Source organism: Nymphalis io, chromosome 7, assembly GCF_905147045.1.
Source record: "Nymphalis io chromosome 7, ilAglIoxx1.1, whole genome shotgun sequence".
NCBI classification, from domain to species: Eukaryota; Metazoa; Arthropoda; class Insecta; order Lepidoptera; family Nymphalidae; genus Nymphalis; species Nymphalis io.
Genome location: NC_065894.1, coordinates 603,587 through 628,918, shown reverse-complemented (window position 1 = coordinate 628,918; position 25,332 = coordinate 603,587). Strand labels below are relative to the sequence as shown.

The 25,332-nt window shown below is 35.0% G+C and overlaps 3 protein-coding genes across 3 annotated transcripts in view; 2 read left to right on the top strand and 1 right to left on the bottom strand.

The window, feature by feature from the left end:
- LOC126769601 (terminal uridylyltransferase Tailor-like) overlaps positions 1-25,332 on the bottom strand; it is a 598,301-nt gene that overhangs the window by 380,306 nt on the left and 192,663 nt on the right. The window lies entirely within an intron of this gene.
- On the top strand, positions 7,286-14,015 carry LOC126769629 (23 kDa integral membrane protein-like). Its single transcript, XM_050488503.1, has 5 exons — positions 7,286-7,447; positions 10,457-10,651; positions 11,383-11,535; positions 11,874-12,059; positions 12,966-14,015. The coding sequence occupies exons 1-5, from the start codon at positions 7,388-7,390 to the stop codon at positions 13,035-13,037; spliced, it is 666 nt and encodes a 221-aa protein (XP_050344460.1). The 5' UTR covers positions 7,286-7,387; the 3' UTR covers positions 13,038-14,015.
- Positions 18,322-19,964, top strand: LOC126769724 (23 kDa integral membrane protein-like). The gene is made up of 4 exons (XM_050488642.1): positions 18,322-18,384; positions 18,699-18,893; positions 19,239-19,391; positions 19,755-19,964. Exons 1-4 carry the CDS (start codon positions 18,322-18,324, stop codon positions 19,962-19,964), a joined length of 621 nt encoding a protein of 206 aa, XP_050344599.1.

The following is a 25,332-nucleotide window of genomic DNA, read 5'->3' as shown; positions in this document are numbered from 1 at the left end:
TTTAATTGGGATAAAAACTGTCAAAAATCATTTAGTACTTTAAAAGAAATGTTAATGAGCCCTCCAATATTACAATATCCTATTTTCGATTATAATAACACATTTATACTACAGACAGACGCCTCAGGGTATGCAATAGGTTCGATTTTATGTAATGCTGATCGTAGACCAATAGCTTACGCCAGTCGTAGTTTAAATAAAGCTGAACGTAGGTATCCAACGATTGAGAAAGAGCTTTTAGCGATTGTTTGGTCTGTTAAATATTTTAGACCGTATCTCTATGGACGAAAGTTCATTATAGAAACGGATCATAGACCCTTAATATTTTTATACAATATGACAGATCCTTCCAGTAGATTGTTAAAATTTCGGCTAATACTTGAAGAGTATGATTTTAAGGTTACTTATGTGAAAGGGTGTGATAATGTAGCTGCAGATGCATTGTCACGCATAGAAATTAGTAGTGAAGAATTAAAGGCGATGAATGATCATATTTTGTCAGTACTTACAAGGGCACAAAAGAAGAAGCTTGATGAAAAACCTTGTAATTCTACTTCGGTTTCTAATATTTCTTCTGACGATTGGACTGATCACCCAAGAGTTGTAGAGATGTTAAAACTACCGAAGTATTACACGGAGTTGATATTTGTGAATGAAGAAGAATGGAGAAAGTTTAAAAAATGCGTATCATTAGAGCGTGGTGATTATGCATACTCGTCGTCAAATCGTACAATTTTTGTGAAACTGTTTACCCAATCCCAGTGTACACGAGCTGTCTCTGTGAGGGAAATGGAATCATTTTGTATCGATTTAAAAATAAATACGTTATATGTAATAAAAGATGAGAATAATTTTCAAATAATTAAAGAGCTAGCTCAGGTTATTAATAAAATGCGTAAGTGGTCCGGACCCCGTTTATGCGTAATTAAAGGAGTTACAAAAATTATAGACGACGATACGAAAAGAGTTATATTAAACGATTATCATATCCTGCCCACTAGCGGTCACGCAGGAATAAGACGTATGTTAAATAACATTCGTAAAAAATATTTTTGGCCAGGATTAGAGCATGATGTTAAGCTTTTTGTAAAAAAATGTAGTAAATGTCAACGTTATAAATATTTAAATACCATAAAAGAACCTATGACCATAACGGACTGTGGAAATTCAGCTTTTGATAAGATTTATTTAGATTTGGTAGGTCCATTGACAAGAGATAATAATTATAATTACATTTTAACGCTCCAATGCGACCTCACCAAATATGTCGAGGCATATCCGATAGCAGGTAAGGATGCGCGCACAGTAGCTACAACTCTAGTAAATAATTTTATACTTAGATATGGCATCCCTCGGCAGATCGTGACCGATAGAGGAACTGAATTTATAAATTCTACAATGGAAGAGGTTTGTAAAATTTTAAATATAAGTCAATTACAGTCTACAGCCTTCCACCATCAGACCTTAGGATCACTTGAAAATAGTCATAAACATTTAACATTTTATTTAAGAATGCAAGTTAACAGTCATAGTCAGGAATGGAGTTCATGGATTCCTTACTGGTGTTTTTCGTATAACACTTCTGTACACTCGAGTACAAAATTTACTCCATACGAATTAGTGTTTGGCAAACAATGTAACTTACCAAGTAATCTTAGGTCGACAATAGATCCAATTTACAATTTTGATGATTATGCAATAGAACTAAAATACCGGTTACAAAAGTCACAAAATGATGCTAAAACAAACCTCATAAATTGTAAAACTTTAAGAAAAATAAAATATGATAGAAGTATAAACCCAGTGGAGTATAAACAAGGAGACTTAGTATTGGTTAAAAATGAAAATATTAGCAAACTTGATCCATTATATTTAGGTCCATATACAGTTGTTAAAGATTTATCACCGAATGTTGTAATTTTAGTCAATGGTAAAGAAAAAACTGTTCATAAAAATAGGACAAGACTTTATGTTGAATGATCATTAAACATATTGTTTATTAAGACTTGTGATTATGACTGTACCTATTATGATATTTGATATTAAATTTCAGCACTGCATTATTATACCTTTGTTTACATATTTGTTTTATTTTGTTTAATTATTATTATATTCAATTTTATTTTACTTTTTCATATTGTATTTTGATTAAAAAAAATGTTAATGTATCCAACATTTTTTTTTTTGTTTGGTAGGGCATGTAGTGTAGTATATAAGCAGCTGACACATGGTATTGAGAGCAGTAATAAATTTATCTTCAAACCTTAAACATCTACTTTATTTACCTAGTCCCGTCCTTACAAACTTAATAAACTTGAGCGTCTCCAAAATCTTTGCATCCGATTCATATTTGGTCTTCGTAAATATGATCACGTTTCTGAATTTCGTAAAAAGCTCAAGTGGCTCCCAATCCGGCTTCGCAGGAATACTCACATCCTTCAACTTCTGTACTGTATTCTGTTCAATCCGTCTTCTCCTTCATATCTAAAAGAACGTTTTCAATTTCTTAGTTCTTCACATAGCCATAATCTTCGTTCTGAAGAGAATTTGATTTTAAAAATACCACCTCATACAACATCTTTTTATAGTGACTCATTTACAGTCCATTCAATTCGTCTTTGGAACTCTCTTCCACTAGAAGCAAGACGTGCACCAACTATTACTTCTTTTAAAAAAATGATAAAAGAGCACTATCTTGCTTCATGAAGAAATACTGCAATTAAATATTTTATTTATTATGTAAATATCTATAGTATGTAAATGTATATATTTATAATGTGTATGTATATTATATTATTATATAATTATATATTTATGGAATATTTATTTATGTATCGTATATATACACATATATATTGTATCTATTTTTATTTTTATTTTTTTTTTATGTATTAAATAATTGTACACCCCTACCATCCTATCTCTCTCCTCTACCAAAGGTTGCCTGGAAGAGATCGCTGTTTTAGCGATAAGGCCGCCTATTGTACATTTTTCTTTTCTTTGTTTTGTTTTACTCCTATTATTTTTGTCTATATTGGTGTGCAATAAAGAGTATATAAATAAATAAAATATTTTTATAAAAAAATTTACGAAAGCTGATGATACGAGATGTCAAAGCCTTCAGCTGACGAAGTAAAGGCAGTAAAGTATTCGAGCGACGTTACTGAAGGCAACTGACCCCAGACGCTACCCTTCAAGCTTATTGAGCGCCTCCACGACATGCCCTGCCTTACCATTATGTAGATAATCCACCGCATTCACCACCAACACAAAGAATACTTCTTGAGACTCCTACAGAGTCTATCTACATCATCAGACTACGAGTAACTTGTTATTACATTTGGAAACATTCATAATCATTTTTTTTTATTAAGTAGTTAGAGGGACGGTCAAATGAACCATCGGCACTATAAGAAATATTAACAATCGCTTACTTCACCAATGCGCCGCCAACCTTGGGAAGTAAGATGTTATGTCCCTTGTGCCTGTAGTTACACTAAATCACTAAAAAACCGTAATTCTAAGTATTTTTGTTTGGAGGTAGAATATCTGATTAGTGTGTGGTACCTACCCAGACGGATGCGCACAAAGCACTACCGCCATGTAGAATAGGTCTTCAGTTACAGCAGTATCAGTTAATATAATCGATTGTCGAAGGGATAAACATCATTAATGATATCATCGAAATAATAAATATGATGGCAGGTTTATCAGATGACGATTATGTTAGCTATTGATAATGAATAATTTCTACGAAACTATTAAGAACTTAATTTTAAATCAAATGTATTCAAATAAGCTTTACAATAAATCGTTTTTGAATCGTCACTATTTTAATTCTACCACCGTTTCGGATAGCACAGAAGAAACGGTAAGAAACACCGATCGTTGTTGTAAACTTATTATTAATTTTTATTATTTATAAATTATTTTATTTTTAAAGTTTACATTTCGCTCATATTTCTGTTTTTTTAAGTATTAATTTTGGCAACAAATATGAAATTTGTCATATTATTGGTCACCTTGGTGCGGACTGGCGAGAGTTCTGCTGTATAGAATTCTAGATCCTGAATAATCGTCAACTTTACTGCAACAGTCTATGATCAATTATAAAGCAAAGCGGAGCCAACTCAGCCTAAGTCACCCTCCAAACCTTAATACAATAAGTATTACTGCTCGTATGTACAATAATTGTCAAAATCCTAAAACTGATAAAAGAGTACCTCGCTACTTATTACGTTTTACGTCATAGATCGTCATTGGTACTCAGACAGCCTTCAATGTCTATTCGCATACCGTTAGACAAACGCATTTTTACCGTATTTAAAACATAATTAAATATAATCGAGACAAGTAAACCAGTATCAAGTTTAACAGACATTCCTGTTTACGGTTAACTTACGCTATAACTTTGTTGTGTAAATATACATTTAATGTGTATTTCGATAAGGATATATGTTGGTTATAAATAAAGCCAATTAAAGTTTCCGTTGTTTATATAAATATGAAAACGTTGAAGCTCTTGTTCTATTAAATGATGCTGTTAAGGACTTTTCTATATGTATTTTCTTGAATCTAGCTTAAGGTTTGGTGTACTGGTATATAAAGAACACTAGGAACCTTCTTTTTTTATCGCTGGAAAATCGCATTACGCGTTTCCATCACGGGAACAGTCGGGGGTATGTGGTGCTCGCCGGTGTCCAGGGTGCTGAGTGCGCAGCTAACATCGGAATACCCACTAAAAAACCAGCGGTACCCTTTCCGTCTTAACGAGGTGCGCCACGGGATCGCTTGCGCATTCTACCGTGACGTGTTGAGGCTCTTACGTAACTCAAAAAAATATCTTAAATATCTTAAATAATTTTTATTTATTAGAGTAAACCAGGCGATTAAATAGGACAACCTGGTGGAATGTGGTAACCCTCGACCTTAGACACTAGCAGTGTAAGAAATATGAATTACTTCTTACGTCGTCGTTGCGCAGACCACATCATCTAAGATATGTCGTTTGTTCCCGTAATTACACTACTTCACTTAATAAACAAAGGAATACATATTGCCCTCTCAAAGTAAATATATATGTTGCATTATTTAAATAAATGTCATATCAATGCATAAAATAAACAATACACAAAATTAAAATTAATTTACTGCTATAAGCTATTATAAAATGTCGGGCCCATGTAAACTGTTTTCATATTATTTACTTTATTTGAATATTTAATGAGGAATAAGAAAAAAAACCGACTCTTTCTTTCTGTATTCATCTCAGGTCTGAGGATTGTTTTTCAAGCCGGTGGTAGTTTTTACTTTGAAATGTGTATGTAATGTATGTATGAATTTTACTATTTATCAGAACAAATGAATGAAGTTGAAGCGATAAGAATATTTTGATTTTATAATGCAATCAAATATAAGCAAGCGATTAAAAATATGCTGGAAAAATAAATAAATAGATTATAAATGAACACCTGATATAAAAATATAGCAACGCCTAATATAATTAAATTTGCTATTAGAATATTTAGTAGCTGATGAATTTCGTGCTTAAAATAGGCTTTGATTCTTGAATGCTTACAAGGAAGTCGGGATGATGATTAGTTCCTCCTTTCACCTGCGTAAGGAGTAGCATGGGAGATTGAGATGAGTTTTTTGTCTGACTTGGAGAGCTCTGCACAATACGCACAGAGTACCGCACGGGAAGGACCGCGGTGGCGTTCCGACAATGGTCATCGCAGGGTTTTTTTTATTTTTAGAGGGTAAGAATCGCGCAACGGGAGTCACGTGCAAAAATTATGCGAGAAGAAGAAGGAAAAACAAATTGGAAAAGCAGTTCCCTTATCCACTACCATTGTAAATCGGAATTTAGTCGCTAATGTACAGCTTCATAAACGATTTTACGTCACTGACCATTATATAATCAATCGTTTTGTTTTTAAATACAAATTGGGAACTTTTAGTGCTAAGCGATAACTAGTTTTTGCTAAAAGGAAATATGTAAAATAGATAAAATGAGTCTTATCGGTTTTAATAAAACCCGACAAATCACTTATTATCGAAAAAACAGTTACTCATTACTTCCATCATGTCACATTTGTCATCATGTCACATATGCCATCCATTTGGAGTTTGTTCCGCCGAGTAGATCCTCTACAATGTTAGAGAGATGCCATCTTGTAATTAGGTTGTCTCATATTAGCCTCCTTCGCCAAGCACGAGATCAGCAATAATAATAAATATTACATTTCTTTGACTTTTCCAATTAATAAATTTAATTATAGATTTTTAAAAGCCTGCAGTCAGTACTTGTCGACTTTCAGACAAAGTTAACATATATAAATTTAATTGATTGACATTACTTTGTATTTAATATGTTTGTTGAAATAGTAACTACTGAGTTTCTTGACGGTTCTTCTCGGTAGAATTTACACTCCAAGCCGGTGCTAACTTTAAATTTAATCGAATCTTGTAAAATAAATATTCAAAAGTGTTCGCAAGAGCCTCTTTGGATGAAATATATTTTGATTTGAATCTGGGCACTGCCAGCCATTATGCTAAGAATTTAAAAAAAGAAAAAAAATGTTGACTCTTACATATCGCACTTTCTAGAACAATGCGTCAATTGTTCGCAAAATATATTTACATAGTCGTAAAAGGTTATGTTTTATTATATTACCATAAAAGTTTTGGTTCCCATGAGTATTTTAGCTACATCAATATTGTAATAACGATTTTGATTGGAAGATAGCTTCGTAGAATGCACAGAAGACTACGAAGCTATCTCCCAATTCCATCCAACGTGAAATAATAGGTATCAATCTATACTAATATTTCAAATGCGAAAGTAACTTTGTCTGCCTGTCACACTTTCAAGCCTAAACCACAAAACCGATTTTGGTAAAATTTGATATGAAGCAAGCTTGAACCCCAAGGATTGACGCGGGCGATATATAAAAAAAACATAAAAAAGAGTACAACATAAAACCTACTTTTTACGATATACTTATTTAGTTTATTACAAAGCAATTGAATACTTTTTTTTAACAATCTCTCATGTCAGATTTAACAACATTCTCACAAACTATAATATTTAACGTTATCTAGATATGTTCTGGTTCGTATGTACGTAAAGTTTACAAATAATAACCAAATATCATAGTATAGCTTATCAAATAAATGATCATCAAAACTGTTGTTAGTCATTCCTAAATTTTGACGGTACAATAATAAAATAAGGCGATTCTTTGAAACGACGTCGCTAACATCTTATCGGCGCCGATAAACGTAGCGATCATCGCCATATTGCGTTCAGTTAACACGGCTATCGAGACGCGGACGCACCATTTGTGTTATTAATTTCCAAAGTATAAATATAATAATAATAAAAATGGGTTGTGGTGAATTTTTGGTAAAATACATATTGTTCTTCGCGAACCTATTCTTTGCGGTGAGTATACAGAGTTTTATTGTTCGAATAAAAAAACAATATTCAATTTTGATAAATATAACAATCAAAGAGCAATAGCTATATAGCTATGTATATAACGAATGATTATATAACATAATTTTTTTATATTCACATCTATATTTTTAGGTTTTTCACAAATTACTTTTAAAATATTTAACTTATAAGACTTGCAAGCGTAGTATAAAGATATCTCGTGTAATTCTTTTTAAAATTACCTGTCTTATCTGCAGGAAATACTATACTGTAATTAAATATTTAGTTTCGTTATTATAATAATCTTAGTATGACTAACTTGCACAAAAAAATAAATAATTAAAAAACAATTTACTTAAAAGACTGCACTTGATTTCATGTATTTACATTAAATTCAGTTTAGCTTAGATATTATAGTAGATTAAGTAATATTCAATGTATGTGTATAATGTTCATATTTAACTAAATTCTTACGCACGTGTTTCATACTTTTTTATCTGGTAGGTGGGGTTGCGTCGTATATGCATAGTTGTAATGTTGACTGTTCGCCCACTCACAAATGCTTGTGAACTGATATTTGTAATTTGTTTTAATTCGTTTCACTTGAGTTGGTGTAATTACAAACACATAACATGAGTATACTCAGTTATCCGCCATTTCACTATGTAAAAATAACGGTTAAATATATTATGTTTGTTTTAAGTCATTAGAGTCTATACCTTGACATACTGGATTTAGATACAACAACACGTTACAAAATCAAGCGATCAAGCGCTAGATATTAAACTATCGTTGTAAGTTATCAATAAATTATTAAAGCGCTATGACGATAATTTACGTGGAATTGATTTTTTGTTTGTAAGTTATCATTATAATACATGTTTAATTATATTATTATGTACCTAATACACGTAAATAACGAAATTTAATATCATAATTTTGTAAGTTCTTGAAGATCCGAAGCTCTGGGCCGGTGCCTCGTAGGCTAAGGTATAAATCCGAGGCCAGATACTATGTTTACCTTCTAGTATACTGGTAACCATATAAGTTGAAAATATGAGAAAAAAATGTCTATTAACAGGGACATATAGAAATAAGTTTTACTCTAATATATTTAATCCAAGTTAAATGGTATTTATAAGTGTGATAGTGCCACAAATATTGTTTTTTTTTGTATATATATAATTGGAAGTAGCTCCTAAATGTACAACTCTTTTTTCCCTCGGGATTTGCAAGAGTTGTCTGCCATTTAATAAAAAACATTTGAACGTTAAATAATATATATTACGTATCAATTTAATCGGTATTTCTATTCGTTACAAACCTTTATAGTTATGAGTAATTCATTTCTAACAGTGAAAATATTAACGTAGTTCATTGTATAGTTCTAAAAAACCTTGTAAATTTAGTATTTTACTCGGTGCCTTGGTGTGGTGGCTTTGCACAAAGCGTATGACTATAAGTCCATCTGGGATTACCACCCACACATCACATATTCTACCGTCAAACAACAATACATAGTATTGTTGTGTTCCGGTTTGAAGTGTGAGTGAGCCAGTGTGACTACAGGCACAAGGAACGTCTTAGGTTGGTGGTGTATTGGTGATGTAAGGATTGTCTCCTCGCTAGGTTATGATTTGAACTAAGCTAGCTAAAATAAAGCGTATCTTGGTATAACACAGATGCTACGAATAAAGTACAAAATAAATCAATAATGTGTTATTTCCTATAAATTCATACGAGCGTACCGCACCTCCGCACCTAACTGATAACATGATAAGATAAGCGTAAATATAATGATAGTCCACAGCACTAACAGCTATATTTGAATGTATACAACCTTTTTAGACATTAAAAATCATTAATGAATGTTTTTATAGTTTATTGTTTCGTATATCTATAATATCTATGAAAATTAATAATAAGATTTTAAAATTACAATTGATTTAAGGGTTTACAATTTAGCTGATATGACCCAATGGTTAGTATCTCAGCTGATGATAGCCAGTTCGAATTCAGACGCCAAATAAGCACCACACAATTTTTATGTGCTCAATTTGTGTTTGTAATATATATTTTGCTCAGCGACAAGGAAAACAACGTGGGGAAACCGCCGTGTGTCTTATTTCACTAAAATTCTGCCACGTGACTTGAAATTTGCTCATTTTGTAACCACATTTATTGCTACAAATAGACAAAACAAATTTATATTTTTTTTATAATTTGCACGTTAATTCACACACTTTTTCAACAGACTTTATTATAGAGAGTTCTCAATTCGTTGGTATATATTTTTTCTTTCCATTCATTCATATTTTAACCCATTTTCCAATTTAAATTATTAATTTTAGAAAGGGAATACCTCATGGTTGATTAAAAAATTTTTGTCCCAACAAATTTCATCAAGATCTACTAGACGATCCATGAGTAAAACATCATTTTTTTTAATCAAAACTATATTTTGTACTACAATATATACTTTAAAAAGGAAATACTTTCAAGTGTAGTTTCAAGTGTAGTTGTATAACTTTTGTTAAGATCTTAAAATGGGGTTCATGACAATTTTTTTTATTTTTTTTTTAAATATCGTAAGGCATAAGTCCCATAAACATTTTTCAAGTGAACTAAAATTAACAATCATAAATTATTATATTATACAAAGGCAGGTCTGAAAGCGGACACAGTTTCTCACGACTTATTGTTTACAGTTTCGTATTTTAAGTGACGTTCAAACGATTACAGTTACGATTTCATAAGAATTCTTAGTTCAAGTTCAAGTGTGCGCGTCTTGTACAAGATGCTAATTTTAGAATCACTAATGTAAATTAATTAAAAAAATAACTAATTAATTTAACATACTAACTTTAGGGCTTTAATTTAAACCGAAATAACATTTTTAAACAAATATTCTAAGAATAAACAAATATGTTTGTTTGAGATCTGAACGCTTTAATATCATTTGCCAGTACAAATACAATATATATGAAATCAAAGAGTATTTTTTCATCTTTACAGCTAGCTGGTATAGCGTTGATAGGATTGGGTGTCGCCGTCGAGCTGCAAGTGTCTGAGGTGACAGAAATATTTGAGGACTCGCAGATATTCCAGCTGACACCGATCGGAGCCATTGTCGTAGGATGTATCGTGTTCGTCGTTGCTTTCTTCGGGTGCTGCGGTGCCATTAGAGAGAGTAATTGCATGCTCGTAACTGTGAGTTAATTTACATTTATATTTAATTGCTAGAAATGTCTGATTTTTAAGGAACTACTGATGTTTATACTTTTCCCTCAAATTAAGAATAAAGTTTGCGTCAAGGATACAATAATATCAAAATATAGGTACTTTTTTTCAAGTAGGTACTTTTGAACCAGTACAATCATACAAACACTTTTGAACCATCATTTTACAGGACTATATTAAAAGTGTAAATCTAACGCCGATTCGAAAAGTCGATTTTAATTAGAAGAATCGGCAAGAAACTTAGTAGTTATGACTGCTGTGACTTACATTTATGTATATATCGATAGGCGGTTCGGACGCCGCAGCGTTATTGAGATTTAAGAATATGTCACATTTTAAACTATTTTTTATCAACATTTTTGGTACACACGAGTCATTCAGGCATCAAATATACATATAATTAATGTTTCTGACTAACCAAGGAGGTTGCTAAAAAGGTACTTTTATTGTCGCTTGAATGTGCGTTTGCGCATGGTCCCAATATGGGGGAATTTGAAACCATTGGCCGAGTGCTCTCCGTCTTTGAAGAGCACCATGGTATTGCATACGAATGCAGTAGCACAGTAGTGAAACACGAATGTTACTGTGAAACTTTTCTAAAGTTTCAGCCCAACTTCTCGATCATGGGACTTTCTTGTCTGCTAATTTCACACAGAACTATACGGGCTAATCTTATATAACCTAATTAATTTGTTTTTCAGTACGCTATATTTATGATAGTTCTTATGATCTTGAAAATAACGCTGGCCACATTGATATTTGTGAAACAAGACGAACTTTTGGAGGACATCCCGCGCTGGTTGACGGATGGATTCTCCAGGGATCCAGTAGCATTCCAGAGCATCGAAAGATCGGTAAGGACATTTTAATTTATGATTGTGCTCTTATTAAATGTTCTAGTTTGACTTAAATTATTTATCGAGGATTAAGTTCCAGACTACGGTTCCTATCATAATCAACTATATTATTACGACTTACGGTTGTTCGTTGTTAAAATATTATTGATGAGGAATTTTAGTGTTGTTAAATCTTGTGTGCACCCGATTTGATAAGTACCTGCATTCCCTTATCACTTATTTTGTCGCCAAAACTTTGCCTATTGAAAGGCCTTTTAAAAAATCCTGAGATAAAATTCATTCCTACGGTTTTCTTTTTTTTAAACAATATTAAATGTAGAACTATGTGTTTACAGTTCAAGTGCTGCGGTCCTTTGGGCCCCGCCTCCTACCTCTCTCTCACACTGCCGCAGTCCTGCTGCGCCAGTACCCCTTGCACCGTCGCCAATGCGTACGATGGTTGCAATTCAATTGTCAAAGACTTCTTCCAGACCTTTGGCCTGGCCATCGGGGTTGTAGCTATCATTGTCGTAGCTATTGAGGTGAGTTTCATTAATTTTAATATGTTATATATGTGTTCAAAGCGTTCATGTTAGACAAAATTAGTCAGACAATTATTACTTGCGATCTGAGAATCGGAATTGCAATAATTCATCAGGTAAATGCTGCTGGGTTTGTAAAGTAGTTATTTTTAATTTCAATACGTCTATATATTATTAATACTCCGTAATCTTTACTTTACTCATTACTTTAATCCTTATTTAAACCAGTGTAACCACAAACACATATATATGACATCTTATTTGTAAAGTTTGGTAGCGAATTGGTGATGTAAGGGATGGTTAATATTTCTTACAGTACCATGTCTATGGCGACGGTAATCCCTTATCATCAGGTGGCCCATTTGCCAGACCTACATCAAATAAAAAAAGAAATTAATGTTTTAATTTAAATATATCTTTAGTGTAGGACCGATAGACCTTCGAATCCTCGAACTACTTCTGAGTATGGAAGAGTTTCATACTCAGTAACGGTACATATAATTAGTCGATATTTATAAAAATAACTTATGTACAAAATAATTTGTATATTCTGGTCTGCACTAACGTCGATATGAAAAAAAAAAATTTCCATTAATAATACTTTTCGATAAAAAGATAGAGAAATGATGTCATAAGACTCATTGAAAGATTATATGCTTTATTGTTAATAAAATAGAATTCGTTTTGTTTTTTAATATTTATTTTTATCTCACTGACAAATATTCGATTATATTATATGATTTCAACGGATAAAAACTTAGGGAGTATTGCTGGGCGATATATAATATAATTTGTTAAGCATTTAGCGCAATTATGATTTAAATTTATATTATATCTTTTTATTAGTATCGTATAGTGTTTAGTTGTATAAAATATATTAATTTTGTTTTTGTAAATTTGTTTCAGTTGATCGCAGTTGTGTTCGGGCTTTGTCTCGCCAACCACGCCCGCAACAAGAGCAGGCGTACGCATTACTGAGCCCAAATACTTAATACACAATATCGGTAGATAAGTTTGGTCGTATTATTGTACCATATTAAAAATCACAATATAAAATTTCGTCTGCCGATTTTTCTATATCTTAATAACTTTTCAAAGTTCAATGAAATTATTTCGTCAAAGTGGCTTTAAGCCGCAACGGGTATTCGCAATGACGCTTCGTACTACTCTTGGCTTGGATGTAGTAGTTATCGTAACATCATAATAGCGGATAGTATCAACTGTTTAGAACAGTCAGACGACCTCTAACTATAAAAAGTAAGTTATTTTTGAGAATTTATAGTCAAAGATAAATAAGACTTTTCGTCAAGCTACGTATTTTCTTTATTATATATAATAAAATATCGCTATCATAAGCATTTATGTATAATAAGTAAGGAATAAGTATATACCATACTGTATACCGGAATATTTAACATAAAAAGAGCGCAATTTATGACATAATTATTGATGGTATATTGAGATGGGTTAGAGAAAACGAATACGTATGTACTAAATGTAACAGTATTTTTCTTTAAAATGTTAATTAAATGTAGTTATTATTGCGTCTGAAATCAAAATATACCTATATATTTACGAATTAACTTTTTATTTTACTGCTAAATTAACCATAGTGTCATTCAATTACAAAAATCAGAAGTAAAATATTTTCAACTATGGAGTTCTTGACCACAATCATGTTTTGACAAGATTTCAAACACTTTAAGATATAAAGTCACTCAATTTTAATTTTATTATTATCATCTCAATTTATCATCAAGTAGACACATGTTGGATGTTCAAAATCACGTTTCGACTGATGAAAGTTAATTAAAATTGATGATTTTTCGACTTTAAATACTTAGTACTGGCATTGTATACAGTTCATATTTAGTGTAAGTTACCCAGAGGGCGCACGCAGACCTTAAGTATAGTTAACATAAGAGATATATGTTTATAATAAAAAATAAAAAACAACTATGATTTTCCATTTAAATCCCTTAAATTGAAAATATATTTTGACATCGATACAAATTCTATTTATTTTATTTTTTTATATTTAATTATATTACTGGTGGTACCGCTCTGTGCAAGCTCGTCTGGGTAGGTACCACCCACTCATCAGATACTCAACCGCAAAATAGCAGTACTTGATATTTTTGTGTTCCGGTTTGAAGGGTGAGTGAGCCAGTGTAATTACAGGCACAAAGGACATAACATCTTAGTTCCCAAGATTGGTAGCGCATTGGCTATGTAAGCGATGGTCAACATTTCTTACAATGCCAATGTCTATGGGCGTTAGTGATCACTTACCATCAGGTGGCGCATATGCTCGTCCGCATTCCTAAACTATATAAAAAAAAATTATTAGTAAAAATACTTTTTTGTATACTTTTTTATGTTATCTCTAGTCAGTGGATAGTTTGGTATGAATATGTTAAAATTTGCACTAATATATTTCAACATTTTTTGTTTCATTTATAATGAATTCTTAATATTTTTCATTACATAGTGTTTGTTTATAAATCAGTTTTGATGTTTTTTTTTGCGTTGTGGTATAGCACCATATGTATATATATATAAATTGGTATATATATATTGGTATATATAAATTTCATTATTGGATATGTTAAAGCTTGGTTGTTGACTTCGACGACAAAAGATGTGACATCTAAATGGGTGCCAAGTTCAATGGTCTGTCCTGAAATTTATTTATAACAACATAAAATATTTATAACAACTTAAAATATCATTTTTCTTATAACTTAGGACAATATATTGAAGCCTAAGGTCTGACTTGGCTAGTTCTCATATACGAATTATTATTAAGTACCTACTAAAACAGTCATGGAAGAGCCCTATGTTCGATGGCTAGTTTCTACCAGCGAGTCAAATTTTCGGAAGAGTAAAATAAGAACTTATAGCTTTAGAACTTGCGAAGGCTACAATATAATTCAAAATAGCTTATATTAAAAAAATTGTAAAGTTCAAGCTAAGTTAGGGCTTGTAAAAGTTCCAGTGCTGTGCTCATGCATTCTCTTGAGAATGCGAAATTTTTCCATCACGCTACTCCAATGCGTGTTGATTGAAGTTATAAAGTGGTTAAAGATGGTGAACAGACAACTTTTTCAGTAACAGCCTGTTTGTGTGCCTCCTCTCCCTTTTTGAGGGGAAAGTTTTTGGAGCTTATTCCACCACGCTCCAATGCAACCTGCATTGGAACACACATGTGACAGAATTTCAGTGAAATTAGACACATGCAACCTGCATGTATCTAATTTGTCACGATGTTTTCCTTCACCGTCAAGCATGAGATAAATTAAAACCACAAATTAAGCACGTGAAAATTCAGTGATTCTTGCCCGGGTTTGAACCCACGATCATCGGTTTTGATTCACGCTCTTACCACTGGGCCATCTCGGCTTTTACAGACAGTTTTTTAGGGATATTATATATTAAAATAGCAATAGTGTTTTTTTGACGACTTTGCTATTATATATATTTAATATTACATCACATTCAGCCAAGATATTTTATTATGTGGAAAATCAGATCCTAGTCCGCGAGAACGGACGATATCTCACTCTACTAGACTCCGTATCAGCGAAGCTCTGCAGGGAATTGGCGTGGAGGGCCGTACCCTTCTTCTGTAAGAACGTCATGCAGTGAACTAGCAAGCGGTCGGTTTGAACCGGGTGGCACTTTGGCAGGGGCGGCATATTACATGTGGTGGTAAAAAAAATGTATTACCAATAATATGTAATATATAATTTACTGGTGGTAGGGTTGTGTGCAAGCTCGTCTGGGTTGGTACCACCCACTCATCAGATATTCCACCACAAACAGCAATACTTGATATTGTTGTGTTCCGGTTTGAAAGGTGAGTGAGCCAGTGTAATAACATGCACAAGGGACATAAAATCTTAGTTACCAAGGTTGGTGGCGCTTTGGCGATGTAAGCGATGGATAACATTTCTTACAACGCCAATGTCTATGGACCTTGGTGACCACTTACCATCAAGTGGCCCATGTGCTCTTCCGCCCACCAATTCTAAAAAAATAAAATATCAATGATCTTTTATTCTTATATCTATGTGTGCAAATATGTTGTTTCTGTCTACAAAATGTCATTTTCTGGTTAGTGTTATTCAACAATACTGCTCTTTTTAGAATGAATAAGAGGGCGGCGAATCTGGCCCCGCACTAGGTGCTCGTGCTATGCTACGCCACTGCCGTCATGGTCCAAAATGATTCAGCGGAAAGGGAAAACGCCGATCTCACAGGGGACGACGAAGGCTTCGTCTCGATGCTCTCACGACCCCGACGAACGGTAGCTGGGATACCCTCGTGCCATAGTACTAACGAATACGATCTTCACGCTTTTTTCAATGATGTGTATATTCTTATAATTGTAGCTTGCAAAATTGGCCTCAAGGCAGCTGGACTGATGACCGAAGACGAAGAAAACCGACTTTGGCACGGAGAGGCCTATGTCCAGTCGTGGATAGCGATTGGCTGAAAATTATATTCTTGTATAGTATAAGAAGGTTATGTTAGAATTTGTTAATAAACGAAGTTAAAAATATCAGTCTTCTTTATAAGCCAAAGCACTTTATCTTTACTTATCTAATTTTATTGTCTATTGCGCATGCATTCGTATCAGGTGATAGGGGAATCAAATCTTCTTAGATTTGATTCCCCTATCACGCAGACACATACATGAACTGAAATAACACTTACAATGACAAGCGATAAGCACGATGAATCATCGCGTGCGTTAGTAAGGTGTCATAATAATCCATTCCCATGAGATACAAAAAAATAAATCTTCGAAATCATGTTTTAAAATCTTATCAATAGCGATAGCTAGCATAATTATTGACCAAAATGTCAGTTCATACAAACACCAAAGGTGGAACGCACATTTTGTTTTTTTTTCTATTTAATATAAAGTGAATACACATTCAACATGAGTATGATGGGGTGTGTTGGTTCTTTTGGCAAAAACATTTTGCTTCTTTCAAATCTTTTCTTTGTGGTGAGTGAAAAATATCCTTACAACTATGCACTAGTGACATCGTTTATTACTAGTAATATATTAGTAACAGTTACACCAGCCCAGCAGTGGGACATTAACAGCCTGTTAATGTCCCACTGCTGGGCTAAGGCCTCCTCTCCATTTTTGAGGAGAAGGCTAGTAATATACAGTTTCGGATAGTGCAAGTCAATTCATAGGTTCTTAAAAATGCACAAGACTATACACAAACACAAGCTACTTTTAGTTTACTAAGTGGTACGGTTTTGTGTAAGCTCGTCTGGCCTGGGTGGAATCTAGCACATCTACCGCTAAACAACAATACTAAGTATTATTGTATTCCGGTTTTCCATTCCATTCCATCTTCGTTCCCAAGGTGTAAATAAGTGAGAAGGTTGATTTTTCAGATTAGTTGATCCTTATGGTTATCGCATCGCTCTTTAACATAGTAGTTCGAAACTATCAAGCCTACATATGCTTTCCTCAATGTAATATCTATAACCAAACAGAAATTAGAATCACTCTGATAGTTCATCAGATTAGCGTGTCTTATATTTAAAAAAATTCACTTTACCTATCAGATTTTCTTCGAGAGCTGTGCGTCATGAAAATGAAATATTTCACATTATGTGTCGATATAGACAACGATATTAAGAATATGTAGGAAAACAAATTAATTAACTTTATATAGTATTAATTTTATGTACTTTGATATTAAATCAGGAATTACGATAAAAATGATACTCACACGCGTATTGATCGTGAACGAGTATTATATTCATTAAAAGTTTTCAATTGCGATTAAAAATAGTCACTATTTTGACAGCAAAGCAAGTTATCATGATCACGCTGTTATTCCATGGGTACCAAAATGATCCCGATATGCGTTGCAATATAATATCCCGACGATTCTGCAAGGGTCGCGAGAAGCCGTTGGATACGGATAGCGCAAGATATGCCATCGTGGTAGTTCTTGAGAGGTCTTTGTCCAGAGGTGGACGTTGTAATAGATACGACTTGCGCGCTTCTTATTGTACGTTGATAACCTTTTTCGTTTTGGGTCAAATCTTTGATCGGACTAAAAAAGAATTGTTCGAAAACACATAAATCCATATCCTGAGCCATGAACTAATTCCGGTCGTGTCGTCGCGTCGGATTATAAGGGTGAGGGCAGAGAAAGTGCACTGTGTTAAATTTCATACTTGTGCATTGTAGTATGTCCTATGCGATGGTTTGTCTCCTTTGAGAATGGCCGCTTTGGTCAAAATCGTTCAGGACAACAACACCGAAATTCAGCCAAAAGAAATATGGGTACTCATGTACCTATTTACCCAAATATAATGTTATATTTCCGTAATAATTCCTACTTGCTAAATATAATCTGAAGAATAAATCACGCTCTCAAACGATAAGGAGTTGTTGCTCTTTTTGAATATTTACAATTTAGTATAATTTTAGTGATAGTCATCGGAACTACAATTGCACTCATTGACAAAATTTATAACTTAAGTAGTTTATGTAGTACTCTTATATCATTACTATAAGAAGAAGCGTAGCTGCAGTTTTGCAGATAATATGATCTTAAAAATATATTGACTCCAAATTTTTTTTTAACAATTCTACAGCTCGCTGGGGTAGCAATGATAGGCCTGGGAGTGGCAATCGAACTACCCGTTCTAAGAGTATCAGATCTCTTCGATGACTCAACAATAATCCAGATGGCACCCGTCATATCGATCGTTGCCGGCTGTATCGTCTTCGTCGTGAGCTTCTTTGGATGCTGTGGGGCGATTAAAGAAAGCCAGTGCATGCTTGTTACTGTAAGTTATTAGTAAACTCTAGCTAGACTATGCTCTGTACGCGTTAATTGTAACGTAGACAAAAGAATAAAGCTTTTAATATACGTCTCGTAACGCACCTGTAAGCCCTCGAGTTTTCTAGGTGTCCATGGGCGGTGGTAGTTATTTTCCATCAGGTGAGCCTCATGCTCGTTTACCGCCGTTGTTTAAAAATTATTGGTTAATTATTGTTTGTGTACGTTATGAATGTCAATAAGGTAAATTGTTATTTTGAACATCATTTAAATATTTTGAATACTATAGCGAAAATGCTATTTTACTTTTTATAGGAGCAGTTATATGTAATTATTATTATTTTTCTTACAGTACGCTTTCTTTATGATACTCCTCGCAGTATTGAAAGTAACTCTCATTGCATTGATTGTTATCAAACACGACGATTTCCTGGACGGCTTATCTCGACTGCTTACAGAGTCGTTTATCAATGATCCATTGGACTTCCAGAATATCGAGAGAATAGTAAGTTATATTTATATTAAAAATAACTTGTCAACTATATAATTTTCAAATTATTTTATAAATTGAAGATGTAAAGATAGAGAAACAAAAACTAGATGATTAATATGTAAATTGTGGCCCGGCCCGACTTCGTCCGGACATCTTTTATAAGCCATAATGACTTCTATAGGAAGAAAATTCATACGTTGGGTAACATTATTGCTATTTTCGTAGGGATCTCTAATTATTTTGATAATAAAATATGTTACTCGCTGATAAATTATTGAAAGAAATTTTAACATCAGTTAAGTAGATTTTGAGTTTATCCATTACAAACACACATACCAAAATCGCCTATTCTAATGTTTTTTTATGTATTCACAGTTCGTATGTTGCGGCCCCTTGGGTCCTGCTTCGTATCTCAACGTTACGTTGCCGGATTCGTGCTGCCTTCGACCTGTTTGCACTGTTCTAAATTCTTTCAAAGGATGCGATAAAGTAATAGAGGACTTTTTCTACGTGATTGGCTTAGCGACGATTATTATTGCCGGCATAGTAGCTGTCTTTGAGGTAAAAACATCAGTATTTACTTAAAATCTTGGTGAGATAGCATTATCTTAACCTAAAATTAAAAATTAAAACACGAGCATGGAAACGTGCATTATATATGTGCAGCTGTATCTGTTGATAGTAATGAAAGGTGATCTAAAAGGTTTCGATTTTGTTTATTTTATTTGTTGTTACTATCTATATTCTATACATTTAAAGAAAAATCAATGTTTGTATGTTTGTCCTCTATGAGTTCCTAAACTACTCGTCCGATTGTGATTAAACTTTTGATGAGATTTTCTGTATACGCTCGAGATGGTTTCTAGCTCAAAAAAAACAATATATTCCTTCTTTGTGCGTGTGTTCTACAATATAAACGTTCAATTTGTTATAAATTGAACTGAATAACTTTATTTTTGTTTCAGTTCTTGGCGGCTGTGTTCGGCTGTTTTGTCGCAAACTATGTCCGTATCAAAGGCACACAAAAGCTTTATTAAATTCATCTTGAACTTGAACTTCTATATCTATACCATAGAACGTTGGACAAATAAACGAGAGCAATTTGCTCATGACTGTCAGCATTTCAGAATCCCTTTCAAAAAGGGTATTAAATATTTTTTTAAAGTCATTAACAAGGTGTTATATTCAAAGAAAAGAATGTATTTCGCCATTATATTTTATCACAAGCTGACGCATTCCAAGCTTATGTCAATACCATTTAAAACTATTAACTAACTGCCAGTGCCGGCAATTATCACACACATTACACAAGGTTGGATAAGTGACTTTACTTATGCCTGGTATAAATGATATAAAGCAAAACCAACAAATCCATTGAAAAGCATACTTGATAGATAAATATAGACAAGGATATTCGATGTGATTTTTTAATATTTTTTTTCCGTTTCTTAACTAGCAAATGTCAATTTAAGCCTACCTGATAAGGGCTTACGAGACACAAGACATTTTCAACCAGGCAAACTGAAAAATGCAATGTAAAACATATGAAGTGCGTAATGTGTGAATTTGGTGCTCAATAATGTGAATATTCGCATTGTATCGTTTTGGATATGCCTAAGCAATAAATATAATAAAGAATGTTTTTATATCATATATTGTGTCCATCTACATTATAAATTGTAAGTTCCTTATCAATCGGTTTGCTTTGAAAACGGCTATGCGCAAGCGCGTCTGAATAAGATACCATATACTCATTACATATTCTACCGCCAAACAGCTTTACTTAGTATTGTTGTGTACACTGGCTCACTTACACAACACAAGTACACAAGGGACATAACATCTTAATTCCCAAGGTTGATAGCGCGTTGTCGATGATGGGACGGTCAATACCGCTTACAGTGCCATTATCTATGGGCGATGGTGACCATTTACGATCAGGTGGGTCATTTGCCTGTGTGCCTACTGATTAACTTTAAAAAAATATAATTATTGTATTAAAACTTGTATTGAGAAATAAATTTGCTTTAAATAGGATGGGGGAGCAATCAAGACATGTCAAACACTTGATTTTGTAATCACTATTCTCTATATTTAATTTATAAGTGACTTACTATCCCTAATCGCGCGGTAACAATTACGGGTTAACTTATAAATTTTCAATATAATACATGATTGCCTGGAAGCTTTTTCTTTATTATATTGAAAATCTAAACAATTTAAAAATTTGCTTATCATAGATGCTAACCGAGTTCGTTTTTCCGGTTCTCAGATCAAGGTATTTTCTTTTCAGAACCGATTCTAGTTATTGCTTTTGTTAATATGAATTTTTAATGAAATAATTTAAATTTGAAATCAACCAAAAATATAATTCGTGCTACATTTTATAGCACGCCTTACTATACATTTTAGCAATAACACAATCCATAACTATTGCTCATACGTTTCTTTAACAGTATAGTATTAATATTAAACGTTCGATTTTTGTATATAATCAGGGTTACCATTCTATAAGTTTTATGTTTAAAATTTCGGTATGTTTTTAAATATACGAGCACTTTTTATTTATGTTATAGATAGACGGACGGCCAAACGGGCCACCTGATGTTATATGGCCACCGCCCACAGACATTATCGATGTAAGGCATATTCACCATTACTTACATCGCCAATGCAATCGCTACCAACCTTGTGAACGAAGATGTAATGTCCCTTTAGCCTGTAGTTACACTGGCTTACTGACCCTTCAAACCGAAACAACAATACTATTGTAATACTGTTTAGCAGTAGAATATCTGATGAGAGGGTAGTACCTACCCAGACGTGCTTGCGCAAAGCCCGTCTACATAGTTCAAGTAAACTGCAAGATAGACAGACTTTCTTCAGTAACTCTAAAATATCATTGCTAAAAAATAGTAGCTAATCTAGTCGATATGAAATATTATTATTATATATAGCTATTAATATTGTACTCTATATAAATCTCTAAATTTACAAGATTTTTTGTCAAAATGGAATATTGTAGAGACACAACATATAAAACTAACTACCTACGTAAGTATATATTGATTATATTGAGCTGAGTGCTTAGACATGACTAATAGAGATGATTTTATTCAAGATAACATTGATTATTTATTGATATAGATAACACATGCTGATAAAAGTGGTAAAACCCCCTTGAAAACTGTAGCTAAAGCAAATCCGTTATTATTTCTATCGTCATAAACTTAAAATATAATATCGAAAGTACTAGCTACTTCTCCTGGCTTTGGCCATGGTTCTGCAATGTTCCTTGAACAATTATCACCTTACGTATTGTACCATCTAAATTAGGCAGTATTTTTCTTTGAAAGGGATAGATTCAATACGTTGGCAAATTTGTATTTGATATATAAATTAGGAACTTGTAACTAAACGTCCTCTACATAATTACTTAGATTTCAACAAAGGAATTTCGGTTAGGGTGAAATGATAAGCTTTCTATTCACTGACACAACTTAATTTAAAATATTTAATTATAATACCACTCATCACAGAGATCTTAACTATACGCCCGATTGACTTGAAATTTGTCACAGTTACTCCCTTCCCGACGTAGACGCTCAGCAAAATGTATTTTAAGCAAATCTTATCTAAAATGTATTTATCTTTTTATTTACCCGTGTGAATCCGGGACAACAAACTAGTGGGTTCCAGGGCGTGTTCTGCGTGACGCCCTGGAACATCTAGGAGGGAGGCTTCGGGAACTGTTCGACGAGTGTCTTTCTAGTGGGCAGTTTCCGAAGCTATGAAAGGAAGGAAAGTTGGTCCTGTTGCCGAAGGAGGGGCGCCCACTAAGCTCTTCCTCGGCATACAGGCCAATTGTGCTGCTGAATGAGACGGGCAAACTCTTCGAGAAGATTATCGCTGCCCGTCTTGTTCAGCACCTCGAGGAGGTGGGACCGGGTCTTTCAGAGGCTCAGTTCGGATTCAGGGCGAGTCGATCAACTATCGACGCCCTGAACACCCTGAAGACCCGGACCATAGAGGCGGTGGCCCGAGGGGACGTGGTCCTGGCGGTATCGCTGGACTGGCGAACGCCTTCAATAGTCTTCCTTTCGGGACAATAAGGGAGGCGCTTCGATATCACGGGGTGCCTTATTATCTCAGAAGGCTGTTGGGGGCATACCTCCAGGATCGGGTGGTCCTCTGGGAGGGAGGCGATGGGCGACTTGTCCGGCGTCGAGTAGGCTGCGGCGTTCCACAGGGGTCGGTTCTCGGCCCAATCCTGTGGAACGTTGGCTTTGACTGGCTCCTGCGGGCACCCGTCCTTCCCGGGTTGGGGGTGCTGTGCTACGCGGACGACACCCTCATCACGGCGACGGGACGTACTTTTCAGGAGGCAGCCCGCCTGGCTGAGGTTGGAGTGTCGCTCACGATGGATCGAATCAGGATGCTGGGCTTGAGGGTCTCGGTAACAAAAACGGAGGCCCTCCTATTCCACGGTCCACGTCGAGGTCCCCTCGAGGAGCGTCTATCACCGTCCAGGGAACGGTGATTAAGGTGCAGGCCCAGATGAGGTATCTGGGCCTGCTTCTGGATGGAAGATGGAGCTTCGGGCAGCATTTTGTCCAACTCAGCCCGAAGCTCATCAACGCCGCTGCCGCCTTGGGCTGCCTTCTACCCAACTTAGGAGGGCCGGAAACACCTTGCCGGCAATTATACGCTGGTGTGGTGCGCTCCATGGCGCTGTACGGTGCACCCATCTGGGTGGACGCTCTCACTGCTCGTAACAAGGCTCTTCTTTGGAGACCACAGAGAGTCATAGCGATGAGAGCGATACGTGGTTACCGTACAGTGTCATGGACGGCAGTGACACTTCTCGCGAGCGATCCGCCTGGGAACTCCAGGCAGAGGTGCTTGCGGAAGTGTACCGGTTCCGGGTGGAAGCGAGGTCGAGTGGCGACCGTCCAGGATTGGCGGAGATGGAGCGAGTCAGGGCTCTAGCCCAGCGAGCCTTGATTCGCAGGTGGGAGGAGGACCTGGGGTCCCCCTCGGCAGGCCTGGCGACAGTGGAGGCGGTCCATCCCCACTTGAGTCGCTGGGTGGAACGGAGTCACGGCACACTCACATTCAGGCTGACGCAGGTACTTACCGGGCACGGTTGCTTCGGTAGGTATCTGCACCGGATAGCGAGGCGGGAGGTCACTCCCTCCTGCCACGAGTGCGGCGCGATAAACGCCATAATCGGTAGCGAGAGGGGGTGGAAGGAGATGGTCTCTTTCTGCGAAAACGTCATGTCGCAGAAGGAGGCCGCGAAGCGGGAGCGTGAGAACAGTGCTTCCGCTGACCCACATCGCCGAAGAAGACCGGGGAGAAGACGTCGGCGCTATGCAAACCTTCTCCTCCCGCCCTAAATGTCGCCGGGTCTAGGGGGTCTCTGTAACCCCTTAGAATCTGGAGGCCTGCAGAGGCGGGCCTACCGTCGGGATGTCACGGTAGTATGCGCAAGCGATCCCGTGGCGTCCCCCGAAAAGACGGTGTGGGTATCGCTGGTTTTTTGGTGGGTATTCCGGCGCCTTCAGCGGCGGCGAGCCCCACATACCCCCCCACTTCAAGTGGGGGAAACGCGTAAATGCGTTTTTAAAAAAAAAAGGGACAACAAACTAGTAAAAATACAATTCACATATGACAGTGAAGTCAGGCAAACAATCAAAAGTAGTCTCATTTATTTATACTTTATTGTGCAACACAAATAAAGAACGAAAAAGGCGCTAGAAATAATTAATAATAATTGAGTTATGTAGTACAAGGATCAGTTTTGTGGCTTATTGTGGCGTATTTCTTACAGATAACCCAATCATGAGATTGAAAAAGATCTAGAATCGAGTATACGAAAAAGGATGTAAAACTAACTTTTTACGAATTTTAAAAAGAATATAGAGGAAAAATATCGGTTGTTAATCCAAAT